The sequence below is a fragment of the Aythya marila genome (assembly GCF_965140915.1).
Source record: "Aythya marila genome assembly, chromosome: 26".
NCBI classification, from domain to species: Eukaryota; Metazoa; Chordata; class Aves; order Anseriformes; family Anatidae; genus Aythya; species Aythya marila.
This window is the reverse complement of record NC_139067.1, coordinates 167,468-184,466: the sequence shown is the minus strand read 5'-3', so window position 1 is coordinate 184,466 and position 16,999 is coordinate 167,468. Positions and strand designations below refer to the sequence as shown.

Here is a 16,999-nt window from a genome sequence, read left to right as displayed (position 1 = left end):
TATTGCTTTGCTACTTAAAAAGAAATAAAGAAAGAAAGTAACCTTTCTTGTCAGTTTTTGTTGGCAGGCAGTGTTTGATCACCAACTTTTAGATGTATGAGAACTGGTGGCTATAACACACATGCTGGGGGAGCTACGCTTCGGTTCCCAAGGGGGGCTTTGCTATCCTTTAGCACTCTCCCATACCATTTAACCACAATACTTCGCTATCTGTATTTGCTCCGGTTCCTGCTAGAGTCAGATCCATGCCCAAAAGGTTGCTGCTGGCCTCGTGGCTGCCATGGTAGCCTCTGACCAGCCCCAGCCCTGCCCAGATGAGCGCTGCTGCTCTGGCCCCAGGGCTCACAAAGCTTTTCCCTGCCCCAGGGCCCACTTGGTCCAAACCCCAGCACCGTGCCCTGGCCTGAGCGGCTCTGGAGCGTGCACGAGACCCAGAGCGCTGCAGGCTCCAGGCTGCACCGTGCTCTCTGGGTGCCCCTGGGCTGAGCTGCACTGGGCTCAGTGCATCGCTGCCCAGCCTGCCCCCACCTGGGCAAGGTCTCAGGGCTTTCCTTTGCCTTTCCCCAGCCAGCAGCCCGCTCCCATGCACCTGCCTGCACTCTTCCTGTCCTCTCCAAGTCGGGCACCGGCTCCGGCTGTGCAGCCACCGCTGCGTGCACCGGCAGGGGCTGCGTTCCAGCACCTGCAGCAGCCCCTGCGTGCTGGCACCTGGCTGCAGGTGCCCACAGGTCTCCTGCCCCAGCTCGCAGTCCCCAGCTGCCTCCAGCCACCGCCGTGCTTGTGGCCATCCCCGCAGCCGGGCTGCTGCACGGCCGGACAGGTTAGGAGGCACGCATCCATCTTGCCTCGGCTCCCCCTCCCCATGCCCCCAGTCAATATGTCTCTCTCCGATGGGAAAGTTAATAAATTTAGCTCTAGATTAAAAGTATCGATCATTTCATTTGTAAGCAATAAATAACCAGGGGGAGCGCCGGGCGGCCCACGGGGTAGGGGCTGCCGGCTCTGGCTGCAGCAGCCATGCAGCCCGCTGGGGCCGGGGGCCCTCATATGCATTCTGCCCGGATGCTGGCATTGATTTGCTATTAGTCTCCCCGCACCACCCAGTAGCACATCATTCCCGGAGCCGCTATTAATGGCCTTTTGATAAATAATCACTTGTAAGTCAATAAATTTTTATTAAACAGTGTGGCGCTTTGATTTATGAAAATCCGACGGGGTTTGTCTGGGAGAAAAGGGATGCGGAATTGAAGCGGAGCTGCCATCCATCTGCCTGCCAGGCCGCCCTGCCCGCGCTTGCAGCCGCACGCCCCTGAGCAGCGGCCGAGTGCCGCTCGGCGCCAAGCCCGGCCCCACAGCAGGCCCCAGCCAGGGCCACGAGCGGGCCCTGGGGGTGCCGGAGCTCACCTGCACCACGGGCCAGGTCCTGCCGAGCCCCCGGTGCCCAAGGGGGCTGTGCGTGGCTGCGAGCTGCCCCAGCGGGTGAGCAGAGCCGTGTGCCGGTGCTGGCAGCCCCCGCGGCCCTGGCTGAGCGGTGCCCTGCGGCCCCGTCCAGCTGCACGGGGCAGGCAGGCTGTGGCTGTGATTTGTCTCTCTCCTCGGCTGCAGCAGGCCCTTTGCCACCTGCTTTATTTGTCTCCCGGTCCTGACGTGGCATCAGACAGGTGTTAAACTACTTAATCACTTTAAAATTGTTTTAATTTTCTGTTTTGTATTGATCTCCACAGCACCAATTAATCAGCTCACTGGACCAGGCAGTTAGTACATTAAAAATTGTCAGCCACGCTGGGCAGCTTAGAAAATGTCAAAAAAATATCTCAACAGCAGCCCCACACTTCGTCCGTGTGGAGCCTGCTCCTGCCAAGCGCCGGCTCCGTGCAGGGACGGTGGCGGTGACGCGGCGCTGCCCCAGGGACACGCAGTGCACACACAGCGCGACTGGGGGAACCCACATCCCATGGAGCCCCCCCCGGCCCATCACAGCACCAAAGGGGCTGCGTGGCCGGGGGAAGGGCTACTTCCCACCTCACACCCCCACACACTTCCCAGGGGCTGGTGAGGGGGGGCTCAGCCTTCCCCAAGCCCCCAGGAATGGCTGCAGAGCAGTCGGGGCTCCTTGCAGAGCCCAGCATGTGGTGAAAGTGAGGGGGCTGAGAGGGCCCAAAGCCAAACATGGGCCTCAGGGCCATGCAGGCAGAAGCGCGGTGACTGCCTGCAGTCCCGTGCCTTGTGGGGGGGTGCTGGGGGCTGCCGCAGAGCCACGGTGCTGTGGGGGCTTCAGGGGTGCTCAGCCACCGGCACTGCCTACTGCCACGGGGTGGGTACCTTGGGTTGCAGCACCTCCGTGCCACACTGCTAATGACCGGACGGTGCAGGCAGCACCTTATCTCCTATCGATTTCCTCCCGGGACACAGCAGCTCTGTTTGCTCGTACCCGGCTGGCATTTTGCTGGCTCTTAGCTGATCAACCAACCAGCCTGCCGGGCCCCAGCAGGGTGCCCGTGCCAGCGGGAGCCCCTTGGGCATTGTGGACAGCGGGGGGCCACTGGCCTCGTGTGGCACCCACCATCAGTGAGAAGGGGCCGAGCCCCAGGGAGAGGGGGTGTGGGGGGGCGCACGGTCCCCACGTGTGTGCAGCCCTGAGACAGCAGCAGGCTGGGCGCAGCACGGGGGGGGTGCGCCAGGTTGGCAGCAAACATGTCGGTGCTATTGACACGGCATCAATCCTGCAGCCCTGACAGGTGAATGGGTTCTCACTCACACCGTTAAGATAAATGATATTTATTTGCTGCTAATAGGTTCCAACGAGAGGCCCTAACAAGTGACTTTTGAACCAGCACCTCTTGCTGGAAATGCATGCCCAAGCAGGCAGAAACCCTGCAAAATGTCCCCAGGGCTACCCCACTGCCTTCCTGTCCCCATGCACGGTACCCAGCCACAGCCCCTTCCCCTGCCTGGCACATGGACCCTTCCCACCCCAGTCCCAGCCCCTCCCCAGCCCAGCCTCGCAAGGGCATCCGCAGACCACACACCCATGAAGCCAGTGCTGGGACGTGGCTGGGGCTGGGGCCTTTATTTCATCGGTGCTGCTGGCACAGCTGTGCCTGCTGCCGCCCACGCCTGCTGCAACCAGCCCAGAGTCAGGAGCCCCAGGCAGGAGCTGCTGGGGGGGGGGGCAGCTGTGCCCCCTCCCCACAGCCAGGTGTCTGAATGGGCACGGAGCAGGTGGCCGGGCCGGGTCCCCCATGGCCCCGGGGGCTGGCGGTGTTGGCGTGGCTGTGCTCAGCCGCTGTGCGTTCCCAAGCCCAGCACCGAGAAGGCCGCGCGGTGCTTCCTCAGCAGCAGCCGGATCTTCTCATCGTCTGAGTCGGGGTCCAGCGGCTTGTTATACTCGTCGTCCTCAGTCTCAGAGGCTGCCCGCTCTCCGCCAGAGCCCCCCGCCCGCTGTGAGGATGAGGAGGGCTCCAGGGCACTCTTCTTCCTCCATTTGGTGCGTCGGTTCTGGAACCAAACCTGCCGCCCCATGGGACCGGCATCTGTTAGTGGCCACCCTGCCATGCCCCCATGCCATGCGCCCCACAGGACCCATGCTCACCTTCACCTGGGACTCCGTCATGCCGAGGGAATACGCCAGCCGTGCCCGCTCGGGCCCCGCCAGGTATTTGGTCTGCTCAAAAGTCTTCTCCAGAGCAAAGATCTGGTGCCCCGTGAAGGTCGGGCGTGTGTGCTTCTTCTTGTGCAGGCTGTCGGCCAGGTGAGTGGGGGCTGCAGGAGAGGAGGGAGGTGGCTGAGTGCCTGGGCTCCCCGTGGTGCTTGGCTCTGGGCAGTTCGCCCTTCCTGGACACTGTGCCTGCATGCCCCCAGCCTCAGCGACCACAGAGTCCCTCTGTCCTGTGACCCCACTCCAAATTCAAACCGTGTCCTGGCTTCAAGGCTTCAGCCCCGTGCTGGGAGGGCTGTGCGGCCCTCTGTGCTCACCCCACAGAGCAAGAGGCAGGCTTTGCACCTGCAGCTCCGGAACGGGACTGTTCTGCTGAGCTGAGGAGGGAACAGTTGTTAGGAGCAGTGCCCGACCTCAGAGCTGCACAGCACCAGGAGCGCCATGCCCATGCCCTGCACCTCGCTGGGTGCGCAATGGGAAGGCAGCACAAGGGGGTCGGCTCATTGCCGTGCCAAGAGCAGGCAGCTGAGCTGCCTGACCCTGGTGAGCCAAGAGCAGCGCCTGGAGAGGGGAAACGGGGCTGCGGCTGCAGGTGCTGAGCAGCAGAAGCTCCTGTGGGGAGTGTGTTGGGGGGGGGTTCCTGCAGGCCAGTAAGAGCGCCCGCCCTGCCCACCCCCCGTGCTCCCCTCCCAGCTGCACCAGGCGGGCAGCGCCACCAGTTCTTATCCCTGGCCTGAGCTGGGCCGGGAATTGACCCAAGGAGGCTGCCGGGGGCAGGGGTCTGCAGGGGCCGTGGGCTCCGCCTGCCCTCACCAGCTGTGCCTTGCCATGGGGCTAAGCAAAGAGTTAACCCCCACCGTCGGACCTGCCCCGCTCTCGAGCCAAAACCTCTGCTTCCCGGTGCCGCCTGCAGGGTGGCCACCCGTGCCTCGTGCTGGGCCATGGAGATGTGGCTCAGGTGGCCGCCCCACACCCCAGCGCCGATGGGACGGGGCTCTGCCAAGCCCCAGCATGCTGCACCGCTGCCCGCGGCCTCCGCCTGCCCCCCGCCACCCCCGGCCCACTGTACTTACGGCCGCTGCACTGCCGGCTGCCACGCCACTCAGGGGCTGCCTCCGCCCAGCAGCTCCGGCCCCGTGGCAGGTAGTCACCGGCGGCCTTGGGAAGGGCGCCCACCTGGGGCCCATAGTAGACGCCTGGGGAGCTCAGTCCATTAAATCCGCCCGCGTGGGGGTAGCTGGGGAGGAGGCTGCTGTTCGGCGTCGCCGCTGGCCGGCCGAGGATGTCGGAGATGCCGTGCGGGGTTCCGGCAGCCAGCTGGGCGCCCAGCCCAGGGGGACCCAGCTTGTAGAAGGAGCTCTGCACCGAGTACTGGCAGACGGGGGCCTTGGCCTCGGGGAAGGCGCCCAGCGAGGGGCCGTTGAGCAGGAAGGTGCCGGGCAGGTTGGTGTCCATGTCTCCAGCACCAGGGCAGCCCTCAGAGGCCGGAACCCCGAGCGCACGGTGGGCAGCCCAGCCCTGCCATGCCCATGCCCATGCCGGGGGCTACCTGCCCGCAGCGTGACCAGCGGGCGCCTGGGCGACGCCGGGACCCCGGGCGGGCAGAGCGGGGGCGGCCACGGCCTCGGCGAGCGGCCCCGGCTGACCCCGCGCCCGGCGAGGCCCCGGCCCCGGGCACTCAACTTGGGCTTGGCAAGAGGCAACTCTGATAAAGGTGAGCTCCATTAGAATACTGGGCGCCCATTGGCCGCGCGGCTGCAGCGGCCGGCGCCCATTGGCCGGATCCCAGAGGCCCGGGATCCCGTTGGCTGCTCCGCGGGTCCCAGCCCGGGATTGGCCCTGCCCAGGCGGATCGCGCCCGGACAGCGCGCGGCCGAGGGGCGCCGAGCGCCGCTTCCAGCACCGCGGCCGGCGGACAGCGATCGGCACCGGCACCGGGACGGGACGGGACCGGGAGCAGGACCACGGACCAGGGACCGGGAGCGGGGACCGGACCGGGACCTGGAGCGGGAGCAAGGACCGGGACCAGGGATCGGGGAGCAGGGAACGGGACCGGGAGCAGGGACCGGGACCAGGGACCGGGAGAGGGACCGGGATCAGGACCAGGGACCGGGGACCAGGACCCGCGGCTCGCGCCGAGCCCCCGCTGCCGGGCGCGGCAGCACCGCGGCCCCCGTGTGGCCGGGCGGCCCCTCTGGCCCCCCGTGTGCCCCCCGCGTGCTCCCCGCGGCGGCGGGCACGGCGGGAGGGCACGGGTCGCGCACGGGCAGGGCGGGGGCAGCCGCTTCCCAGCCCATCCCGGACCAGGCTGCTGGGGGGTCGGCCACGAGATCCGCGTGGATGGCCGGGGGCCGGGGGGGAGTCAAGGGCGTTTGTGCACCCATCAGACTCCCCCAGGAACGGCGGTGCACAAACAGCTGCGAGCCCCCCCCCGAGTGCCACCTGCCCTCCCGGCGATGGGGTACGAGTGGAGAGAGGAACCCCCCCAGCCACAGGTCCCGTAGCCTCCATCTTCTCCTCACCCTTGGAAAAGCAGAGATGAGACGCGGTCTGTGTTAGTTTCTTTATTAATTCATAGTCTGATAGCTGGTGTACAGGGAAATGATCTATACATCAAGGGCTAAGACAGGGAGATCCAAAAGGCTTGTTTCCATAACAATTAAAAAAAGGAAATAAAAGTAATCTGTAAAACTTCTAAAAAGCTTCTAGTGTGCAGACTGCAGCATTCTCTAGGCTCAATGTCGGGTGCAGCCTCCCTCTACCAGCCCTACGAGCAATCCGAGCGCAAAGCAATGTCACTGCAGGTGCCGGGCAGGGTTGCAGCACAGCACATTCCCTAAGGCGTATACGAGGCCAAAGCACAGGACCCAACACAACTCTACGGTGATGCTACGGAGTCAGCTGTCGCAGTGGGTCTAGGTAGGTTATTGTACACAGCAAGGGTGATGCATGGGGGATCTGCCTACATGGCTCAATTTTGGGGTGGGGTGGGGAAGGGGTTGTTCTGCTCTCCGGGGCTAAGCTGGGCCATTTGCTTTGCTGCAGCCAGGCTTCTTAACCAGACTGCAGAGGAGCCAGGGTTTTCCTGGCAGATGCACACCCACTGCAAGACAGTAGCCCTGCGAGACAGGCGGCCCCTGCCAGGGCCACCATTGCATGGCCTGAAGCTGGAGCTGGGCTTGTTCTGCACATGGCTACAGAGAGCAACCTCAGGCCCTGCAAAACAGGCCCCCGGCCAGCTCCATAGGAAGAGCAGGGGCGTCTCCACACCACTGTGCTACAAAGGCCAGACCCCCACATTGATTAGGTAAAGGACAGAACTGGGGACATGGGACCTACTGCCACTGTCTGCATCTTGTCCTCCTAGGGCCAAATTTTGTAGCAGATTCAACCTCCTGCACCTCTCTGCATTGCCTGGGCAGCCCTGCCTGTTACTGCTCCCCTGCCAGAGCAGCTGGCCCAGGTGTTGCCCTGACTCCCAGCGTGGCTGCTCAGCCTGGGCTGCTGCAGCAGGGCCTTTTGCCTGGCCAAAGTGCAGCCACCCAGGGGAGCAGCCCCCGCATTTCTGGGGTTGGTCCTGGGAGGGTCAGCATCCATGGGGTTAAGGGTCTGTGCTCATTTGTGCCCTCGCAGGGAGGCCAGGGGACCCTGCAAAGCCCTTGCGCAGGATGCGCAGTGCAGGCTTCTGACTCCTGCCAGTTCCTGGCTCATCTCCTGAGCAGATATTGTGCTGAGTAGAGCTAGGCACAACCCTGTGTGTGGCACAAGCATCCCCTGCTCTGTCTCACTACTCCTCTTCCCTGGGCCCCAAGCACCTCAGTGCAGGCTACCAGCTTCACCCCAGCTGAAGCCAGCACAAACTGGGGCTTGCACCATGGACCAGCCCAGGGGACTGTCCCCATGGGCCCCTATCTTCAGGCCAGGAAGGGTCCAGGCTCAGGCAGAGGGGCACAGGGCAGGGGCAGTCTGCTGCCCTTTTACTCCTGTAGCCTCCCAGCTCTGTTCACCAGAGCTGCTCACATACTCCAAAGGCTTTGCCCGTCCTGCAGCCTGAAGAGGTATTTGGGAGCGGAGCTTTTAGTGCTTTGTACATACTGCTAGAGTGTCCCTAGGGGTTTGCATAGTATTTATTGGTTCATATACACAAGGCTGATTGCTGTACAGTTTACACTTTCAATACAAGCAACGAGCCCAGAGCCCTGCCCTGGTGGGAGACGCTGCACGTGCTGGGGAGAGGAAGGGCAGCCCTGCGCCAGCCCCTCTGCCCAGGGCAGCCGCCTCCCTGCAGCCCCCCTCTCCCACACCTTTCCAACTGCTGCCCTCCCCATGCCCCAGCACTCACTGAGAGGGATGAGAAGTGAGTCCAGCAGAGGCAGCACGGGTGACGAGGGTCAAGCCCCTCTCCTTTCGCGGTGAGCAGCCATGCTGCTCCAGCCTCCCTCCTGCAGCTGGAGCACAGGCGTGGGGATGCACTGACACACACAGACGTGTGAGGGTGGGTTCTCCTTCCCTCTTGCGTGCTGCCAGTCCAGCTCTCACCTCCCAGAGGAGCTGAGAGGATATCCCTCGTGCGTGCTGCTGTCTTTGGGCTCCTGCTGGCAGTGGGGCAGGGACGGGGGCCCCTCCGTCTGTTGTAAGTACTGTAGCTCATGCGTCTTGCAGTCAGTCAGTCATGCGAGTAGGACGGTAAGTATGTCTCGTACAGAAATCATGCCATTAGCCTATAGAAACATGTACAGCCAGCCCTGCTCCCCTCCACTCTTCTCCTCTCTTCTCTTCTCAGGTTGGTGTCAGAACATGTGTGGAGTTCAGTGGTTTGGCGTTGAGGTGAGATCCTGGAGAGATACAGAGAGAGACAGAGGTGGGGTTCCCAGGCATTTGTGGTGGCACAGCCAAGAGAAAGGGAGGGGACAGCTGGGTATGTGGCAGTCCCAGCCCTTTCTGTGCCCTGCACTTGTCCTACATGCACCCATTATGCCCAGTCACCACAAGATAAATTTTGTGGGGGGGGTGCCACAGAGACAGCAACAGAGTGCTCTCTCTGGAACAGATGGCAGAGATGGTGTTGATGTTGCTGTCCCAGCTGCAAAAAGCAGTGACAAGGAGGAGCTGAGCTGCACCAAAGGCACTATGGCACTGGGAAGGAGCTGGGAGGGCTGCTGTAGGGTGTGAGGTAGACATATCCCTTTGGAGGCCAGTCCTGAGCCCCCAGCCTCACCGAGGGTGAATGACTGCGCTGTGCTCTCACAGCAGCAGGGAAGATCCCTCAGGTTCCTAACGTGGTCCCTGAGCTGTTTTTGCATGCTGTGGAAAACAGCAGGAGCTAAGGAGCACCACCACAGAGAGAGGTAGACCCAGGGACTGTCTGGGGAGAGGGGCAGGCAATAGGCGTGGGGACACAGTCTGCATGAACACACGTCTACAAGCACGAGTGTTTTGGCTGTCACGCACCACAGACAACCCACTAGCACAGTAAAGGGATTAGAGGGAGAGAGAGAAGACACACACAGTCACGCACAGCGAGGCTGGAGGACGCCTGCCCCTGTCAGGCAGTCTCCTCCCTGGCGCAGGCAGGGACTGGCAGCTGGGGAGCCTGCATGCAGCGCCTGCCCCCAAGCACTGCGCTGCCAGCCCAGCAGCGGGAGTGCAGAGCGCAACGACACAGCCGGGTCCCAGTGCGCTGTGCCAAGCTCCTGCCTTGAGCCTGCTTGTCCCACCTAATGGGCGGCTCAGGGTGCAGGGAATGCACAGGAGAGGGGACGATCCAGTGCTCGTGCTGGGGATCAACAGAATAAATGTCCCGTGACAAGAGCAGGTCCCCTGCCCTCAGCCCCTACAAGCACTGTGTTCCTGCACTACAACTGCACCGCATCCCTGCTGCTCTTATACGCAGCAGCAGCAGCATCCTGCCACGGACTGCAGCCCCTTTCCTGGCCCCCGGCAGAATCTGTGTGGGGTAGCACAGCCCTGATTGCCCCCATCTCTTCGCTGCAGCCCCTCTCTGCCGGCCGAGAGCTGGGCACAGCCCTGCCGCACGCCCCCAGCAGGGTGTGCGTGACCCGCAGCTCAGCACAGGCAGCAGCATGGGGAGCTGGCACGGAAGGAAGAACAAAGGTTGAGTTACCTCAAAAGAGGCCATTTGAGGGGGTCACTGCTTTCCCCTTTTCAGGCTGGCTCGTTTCACTATCTGAGCCCCCATCCTGCCCCCGGAGACCTCCAGTTTCGGGACACGCGCTTGTACCTCCTCCTGAGGGAGCCGCAGGGACAGGAAGTGGGACATCACCCAGGTGAACAGACAGACACACAGAAAAGGACAGGAGAGGGAAAGGCAGAGTCAGTTGGCAGAAGACACCAAGCAAGAAGACTCGTGCAGAGGGCAAGAGCCGCCCCTAGCTGCCATAGAAGGGAAATAGGAGAGGAAAGCAGGAAAGCAGAAGAAAGGACAGAGGGTGGTAGAACCCCAGAGCCCGCAAGCGCTGCGGAGGCAGTGCTGGCCCCAAGCAGGGCACCTGCAAGGCAGGTTACAAGCCACACCGTACCTTGGCCCCTAGACCATCCCGGTGCAGGATGGAGTACTTCATGAAGTGATCGGCCTCGGCCTCTAGGTCTTGGGGCTCCTGCAGGGAGCCTTCCACGATCAGCTCCTCATGCTCCTGCCTGTCATCCGTGTCACTGGGGCCCAGCTGACGCACCACCTTCCGAATGATCTGCAGAGAGGCACGCAACCGGGCGTCACAGCCAGCCCCAAGGTACCAGCCCACGCAGGGCAGACCCAGCCGGCCCTCAGGCACCATGCCTCCCTCCTCGCCCAGTCTGGTCCTGAGCCCCATGTGGCAGGCATCCCCTGTCCCCTGACCATGACCACGGAGGGCAGAATGCAGGCACCCTGCACAGCCCCTGGGCTGCAGAGAGGAGCGGGACAGCCTGGAGAGGGGAGAGCAGGAAGGCTGCGGCACGCACCCTGCACACACCCTGTCTCTGGTCACTCACCTTCTTGGTGACGATATTGCCTTGTTCGTCTGTGAACTGCTCCTCTGTGACCTGCTCCCCAGGGAGGTGAAGAACTTCGTTGCCCTGCAGGAACAGGAGGAACAGTACGGTGTTTCAGGGGGCAAGAGGGGCCCCTCTGCAAGCAACACAGCTCATCTTACGCACACCCCACAGCCTCTGGCTCCTGCACTGCCCCAGCCCCTTCTCTGCTCTCCTCTGCACTGCCCCAGCGCTGCTCTTTCAGCTCCCTGCCCGTTACCTTCACAAGGACACGTCGGCGGACGACCCTGGTGGAGAGAGTTTCCTCGTCATCCACCAGCCCCTGGCTCTCCCCGAGCTCCTTGTCCAGCTCACGGTGGGCGTGTTTGAGCAGGAAGCGGACAGAGCCCCTGACGATGTGCATGACATTCTGGCAGCTGACCAGGAAGAAGGCCAGCAGCACCACGACAATCAGCAGCTGGGCCAGGAAGCCCCACATCCTGCTTGCGCAGGGCTGCGCGTGTGCCCCACAGGTCCCGAACCTGCCGCTCAGACTCCGGCCATGCTGCCCGGCTGGGACGGGCAAAGCCCCCTGTGCAGGAGCTGCCCGCGGGTCTGCAGCGTGCCCCGGCTCGGTGGGAGGGCTGCTGTAACCCTAGCTGCTGCAGATCAGCTGGCTGGGGCGGGAGAAGGCAGCAGGCAGGTGGGGTGTCCTTTGCGCTCACAGTTTCTGTCAAAGTCATGGGGCTGGGGCTGCAACAGCACCACCCGTCCCCAGCCAGGCAGTGACAGGCACAGCCCTGTCCCCCGGCCCCGGCAGCCTGCCCGCACTCTGCCAACAACCTGTCTTGCTGGCTGCAGCCCCAGGGCAGCGGGCAATCCTCTGCCGCGGGACAAACGAAGCCCCAGGTGGGAGCCAGGGGTCGGGGCTGCCGCTGAAGCTGCACATGGCACTGCAGAGCTGTGCAGCTGCCCTGCTGCAGCTGCCCCCAAGAGCAGCCACGGTGCCGGGACAGCTCTGCCTGCCCTCCCCCTGTACCTGCCAGCTCCACACGGCTGCAGCAGGGTTCCCACCACCCTTCCTGGCCCCCACACCAGCTCTATTTCTGGCCTCAGCAGGCTGTCAGGGCCAGCAGCCAGGGCAGTTACTCAATAAGGAAGCAAGCAGGGAGTCTGCCTGGTTTATAAATGGAGAGCAAGAGCTCACATATCGGGTGCAAAGCAGGCTATTCTGGGCCACCAGAGGGCTGAGAGGCCCCCCCAGGGGCCAGTGCAATGGTTCTGCTGGGACACCTCTGTCCCTGCAAGCAGCCGGTCAGCCTGGCTGACCTGGTGGCAGGCGAGGGACTGCCCATGGGGCCTGCCCCTGCTGTCGCTCTTACCCTCACCTGCCCGAAGAAGTGGCTGTCTGCCTCCTCCAGCCAGCTGCCCGTGGGGTGCTGGGGCTGCCAGTCGCTGTCCTCTGCGGAGCTGACCCGCATCAGCTCCACGGCCGGTGCCAGGACCTGCTCTTGCTCCTGGCCCTGCGCCCCGGCAGCCACGGTGTAGGTCGGGCGCAGCCTTCGGGTGACCCCCTCCTGCCAGGAGCCCGCTGTCAGGTCCTGTAGGCAGGAGATAAAGGAGCCTTCTGCATTCCAGTCCCTCAGCCTGGGCACCGGAGAGGGACAGGGACAGGGAGAGAGAGACAGAGAGAGAGAGGCAGTCAGCTTTGCCGGAACACCAGCCGACCGCTGGCAGGTGCACCAGCACAGCCTGCACCCCGCCAGGCACGGGTCTCCCCGGCTGCCAGCGCTGCCGGGTACCCGGCACAAGCAGCACAAAATGCAGATGCACAAAGGGCACAGGCCTCCTCCCTGCCACGCTCCCTGCCAGTCCCACAGCCTCGGCTGCCCCACACTGCCCCTGGGGCTGCAGGCTCTAAGGCAACACCTCAGAGCATCACTGGGCTCTACCAGCGACATCATGGGACTGGTGCCACTGGGAAGACGTCAGGACACAGCCCCGTCTGAGGTGATGCTGGGAAGCACAACCTACATGCAAGGCCTGCCTGTCTTCAGGGGTTCTCCAGGGGTGCTTTGCAAGGAGCCCCCAGAGCATCTCCAGAGGGTTACAAGGCACTCTGCCCAAGCCACTGCTCTGTCTGCCAGGGGTGCCGGGCCTCCAGTGCTGGAGACCAGCAGGGAAGCAAGCAAGGCTGCGAGGTTATTGCAGCTGGCCCAGCACAGGGCAATAGCTGGCGAAGCTCCCTCCCCCCATGCCCCTCTGGCATCCTGGGCCACAGTACCTGTCTGCACTCTTCTCCACAATGTGGCTAATGGTCGGTGATGCTGTGATCCTGGCTTGTACCTTCTGATGAACTGAAACAAAAGAAACTTCACTTTCTGGGTCCTGCTCTCCAGTCCCCATCTGGCAGTCCCCGGCTAGCATCTTCTCCTCTGGCCTCTGCCCCTCCTCCTGGTCTAGCAGTTCAATCAGACCATTCATGGCATCTGAATCCACTGTGTCATCCTCAACTAGGTCCATAGAGCCCATGTGGTCCGGGCCGTGTGTGTCTGTCAGAAGCTGCCCCAGGAAACGGCCTTCGCTCGTGGCATCCGAGTCCTCAGCCTTGCTGCACTCCAGAGAGGAGTCCTCAGCCGTCACCAGAGAGGGGGTGAGCCCCGAGGACCACACCTGCATGTCGGACATCTCCATCAGGGCATCCTGCTCAGTGGCAGCCATGGGGATGGCATCCATGATGGCCACCTCATTCCAGTACTGGTCGGCACGCAGCGGGGATGGCAGCGTGTAATGCAGGGAGGCAGGGGACAGCAGCTCGTCCTGCAGAGAAGCGTAACCTACATGGGCAGACAGAGGTGACACCTCCAGCAGCCATCTCATATACATACAAGCACAGCAGGGCAAGAAGGGAAACAGCCACCAGGAGGGTGCCCGCCCTAGCGCAGCACCATCCCGGCCACACCAGACTCCCACGTCTGAGCTGAGCAGGACTGCACTCACTGGCTGCTGCCTTTGCGTGGTCCCTCCTGTCCCTGCAAGTGCTCCTGTGCCTCCCTTTGAGTGCTAGGGCTGCACCAGGCCAGACCTTGTGGCTGCCCACTTTCCGTGGGGAGGGCGGGCCTGGGGTCCAGGTGATGCCCCATCCCCACTGCAAGGCACGGTGTCCTCTCTGCCACCCTACTGTCAGCCCCTGGTTCCCTGTCCCCAGCCCCCACCCAGCATCAGCTGGCTGAAGGTGGCCAGGTTCTGCAGGCACCAGCTCCCAGAGCTAACCCTTGAGCTGGGAAGGATAGCCCCAGTACACGTCCATGCTGAAGGAGGCAGCAGGGGCTCTACAACCCCATCAGTGTCCCTGGGCCTGCAAGCAATTGTCACGTCCTTGTCACCCAGGGCCACATGCACAGCCCAGGCACACTGGCTGTGACTATGGCCAAGACAGGCAGTCCAGTCCCACACACGCAGGCAGGTTTGCTCAGCCTCCTTCAGCTCTGAGCCATGAGCCCCTTGTTCACTCCTGGAGACTAAGAGGGAACTCATCCTGCTCTGGGCAGCCAGGGACTGCCAGCAGAAGCCGGGGCACACGGAGCAGCTGGGAGCCCCCAGGTCCCCTCATGCAGGTGCCTGGCTGGAGGCAAGCAGTGCAGGGCCAGCGAGGGAAGGAGCAGGGGCAGTGCAGACAGGGAGGCCCAGGATGGCTGCCTGCAAGTGTGACACAGCCAGGAGAGGGGCAGCCCTGGGTGACATGCATTTGCTGGAGCAGGACGCGGCTCCTGGAGGGCTCAGCTGAGCTGGAGACAGTGGAGACAGGCAGAGGAGGAAGATGAGAAGAGAGGCCAGGATGAGCTGGGAGGAAGGAGGTGAGAAGAAGTGGCCCCCAGGAGTGCCCACCTCTGGTGGCACAAGGTGGCACGTTTGAGAGCAGATCGAGGGGAGAGACAAAGAGGGGGAGAGTGATGAGCCAGAGGCACACAGGCAGTGCCACGGTGCAGGGCTGCAGCAGCCCCACTCCTGCCTGGTGCACTGGCTCCCCCACAGCACACACAGCCCTGCACACAGGCAGGCTGCGCCTGGCACCCAGCCCAGGGCACAGCCACGGCTGGACAGATGGCTCCAGGAGCTCCCTGGCCACTGCTCAACACTGGTACCTTGTGAGGAGGAAGCCCCACATGTCCGTACTTTGAGAAGACAGCACGGCAGGGCCAAGGCTCCCATAGCACAGGCCCCCTGGGAAAGGCTACATCTGCCCATGGCACCTCGCACCCATGGAGCTCCTAAGGGGCCACCAGCACACCTGGACCATGGCAGACATCAGCTCCAGTCTGTCTGCAGCAACTCTGTCCCCGGGCCCTCCAGCATTCATTGTGTAGGACTTGGGGCTCACCATTCATCTGGGAAGGCGAGAGGGAGTAGTCCCTGTCCGTGTAGCGCCAACTGCCCTTCAGGCTCCGGCTCTGCCGCCCAGAACCCTCCAGTGTGCTGACGATCTCGCTGCGGTCAATATTTCTCAGTGCTGTGTACAGGCTCTCCACTGCAAGGGAAGCTGGCGTCAGCCACAGGCAGGGCAGGCTGGTCACTGGGGGGACACAGCCATGCCCCAGCCACCCTTCAGGCAGGTGTACAAGAATGGGTGGCATAAACCCAGACAGGGAGCCCTGAGCACATACAGGCTGCACGGCCAGCCCAGCCATTTCCACTCCTGCAGCAGGGCACCACAGATACTCACTCTTGACACTCTTGCCTTCGCGGCTGACCCAGAGGTTGAGTAGGGCTATGCTCTGCTCCAGCAGGGAGTTGGGGTTCTCCACACGTATCCTGTTGATGTCATCCACCCCAAACTGCAGCTCACGTGCCAGCTCTGGGGGAGACACCACATCTCAGCATCACACCCTTCAGTGCCTGCTGCCAGCTCCTGAGCCAGAAAGGCAGGAGGTGTTGTGAAGGGCTCAGCCAGACCCAGCACAGTCCTCCCACATCCCACACAACTGAACATGGCAGAATGGGCAGGAGCAGGAGCTGGGATGGGGCACAGGCTGAAGCCTCTCTGCCCAGGCTGGCTGTGACTACCATATCACACTAAGGAGAAATGCAGGTACTGCTGCTGGTGTGTGCCTGCACCAACAGTGCTAGGCCTCCAGTAATGGTGACAACTTGGACCAAAACCCCTGGCATTTGTGCACGTGCTTGTGCGTGCATGCAGGGCTGAAAGGAGGCTCTCAGCTTTGCAGAAGTGCTGGGACCTGCCACAAGAGCCTGCCAGAGGGGCTAGTGCAGACTATGTGGATACAAACTGCATCAAGAATCAGCTCCCTGGACAGCATAAAGCACATTCATGAGACCCTCCAGCATCTTCCCAGCCTTTCTAAGTGCTCAGTTTCAAGGCACATTGTGCATCCTTGGGGCCGTGAAGTGTGGACTCACCTGCCCAGCTGAGGCCCAGCTGCTCTGCTATGTCGACCATCTTCTGGTCTGCACGGTCGGTGCTGCTCAGAGAGCCTGGAGGAGAAGAGGGAGTCACAACTCCAGCTGCACAGGACCCTGAACTGGGGTGGGGAGGGAGAGAGGTACTGGCTGCGGGGACTCAGCACAGCACATGCAGGACCACGGAAACACTCAGGGAGCAGGACACTGCCACACGTGTGAGTACAGCAGACTCAGCCCAGCCCTTGTTCCTGGCTTGGGTACCCCTACCCTAACCGCAAGTGGTGAGAGGCTTGAATAGACCTAGCTGGCTGTGTACCGAAACTGCTTTCGCTTAGGATGCTGTATCGCTCCCGCAGAGACAACGGCGTCAGTGTCTTCCTCCGCTCCTCACTGCTGCTTCCCTGCAGGAGTGGGGACAAACCGAGTGGTTACCAGCCTGAAAAGAGGGCAGCGGCTCTGCTCTGGCACCAGCACAGCCCTGGCACGGAGCGGCATGGCCACATGGGGCAGCTGAGAAAGAAGAGCAGACGCTGACCTTGGTGCAGGGTGGTATGCTGATGTTGAGGTGGCAGAGCACGTGCTGCAGGTCTTCATACTTCATGGCCTTGCGCAGGAAAGACAGGGAGCCGCTGGCTTCCCGGCTGCTGTCCCGGACCTGCGCACCAAGAGGCCGGGTAGTGGGGCCTGGCACGGGGCAGGTGCAGGGGCCCCATTGCAGCCCAGCCCTGTGCCCTGCCATTACCTTGATGGAGATGACAAGGCGGTTCTCCCGGAAGGACTGAAAGAGGAAGGTGCGTGGCTGCGTGGTCTTCTTAACAGGAACCAGGTTTCCTGAGAGCTCAACATGCAAAGGCATCCCCTCCACCACCTGGAGGGCAGGGAACACAGGATAAGTCCCTGTGCAGGGCAGCTTCCCCTGTCCTCCTCTCCAGGCCAGGGCCAGACCCCTGC

At 62.7% G+C, this 16,999-nt stretch overlaps 2 protein-coding genes across 14 annotated transcripts in view; both read right to left on the bottom strand.

Moving 5' to 3' along the window:
• Positions 1-3,064: 3,064 nt before the first annotated feature.
• NKX6-3 (NK6 homeobox 3) lies at positions 3,065-5,272 on the bottom strand. Its single transcript, XM_082779416.1, has 3 exons — positions 4,732-5,272; positions 3,593-3,762; positions 3,065-3,510 (listed from the first exon to the last, which is right to left on the bottom strand). The coding sequence occupies exons 1-3, from the start codon at positions 5,111-5,113 to the stop codon at positions 3,280-3,282; spliced, it is 783 nt and encodes a 260-aa protein (XP_082635542.1). The 5' UTR covers positions 5,114-5,272; the 3' UTR covers positions 3,065-3,279.
• Positions 5,273-7,769: 2,497 nt separating this feature from the next.
• Positions 7,770-16,999, bottom strand: part of ANK1 (ankyrin 1) — a 35,546-nt gene continuing 26,316 nt past the window's right edge. For 6 of the 13 annotated variants that reach the window (XM_082779424.1, XM_082779430.1, XM_082779429.1 and 3 more), the window contains 12 exons: positions 16,791-16,916; positions 16,584-16,703; positions 16,365-16,449; positions 16,046-16,120; positions 15,351-15,482; positions 15,009-15,155; positions 12,912-13,464; positions 12,016-12,274; positions 10,649-10,732; positions 10,198-10,365; positions 9,783-9,905; positions 7,770-8,493 (listed from right to left, as the gene is read on the bottom strand). In XM_082779424.1, the coding sequence (XP_082635550.1) occupies positions 9,807-9,905; positions 10,198-10,365; positions 10,649-10,732; positions 12,016-12,274; positions 12,912-13,464; positions 15,009-15,155; positions 15,351-15,482; positions 16,046-16,120; positions 16,365-16,449; positions 16,584-16,703; positions 16,791-16,916 (1,848 nt within the window). In that variant the 3' untranslated portion in view covers positions 7,770-8,493; positions 9,783-9,806. Of the gene's footprint in view, positions 8,494-9,782; positions 9,906-10,197; positions 10,366-10,648; positions 10,733-10,907; positions 11,994-12,015; positions 12,275-12,911; positions 13,465-15,008; positions 15,156-15,350; positions 15,537-16,045; positions 16,121-16,364; positions 16,450-16,583; positions 16,704-16,790; positions 16,917-16,999 lie in introns of those variants that run through there. The other 7 variants (XM_082779428.1, XM_082779433.1, XR_014319073.1 and 4 more) reach the window with 6 other exon arrangements.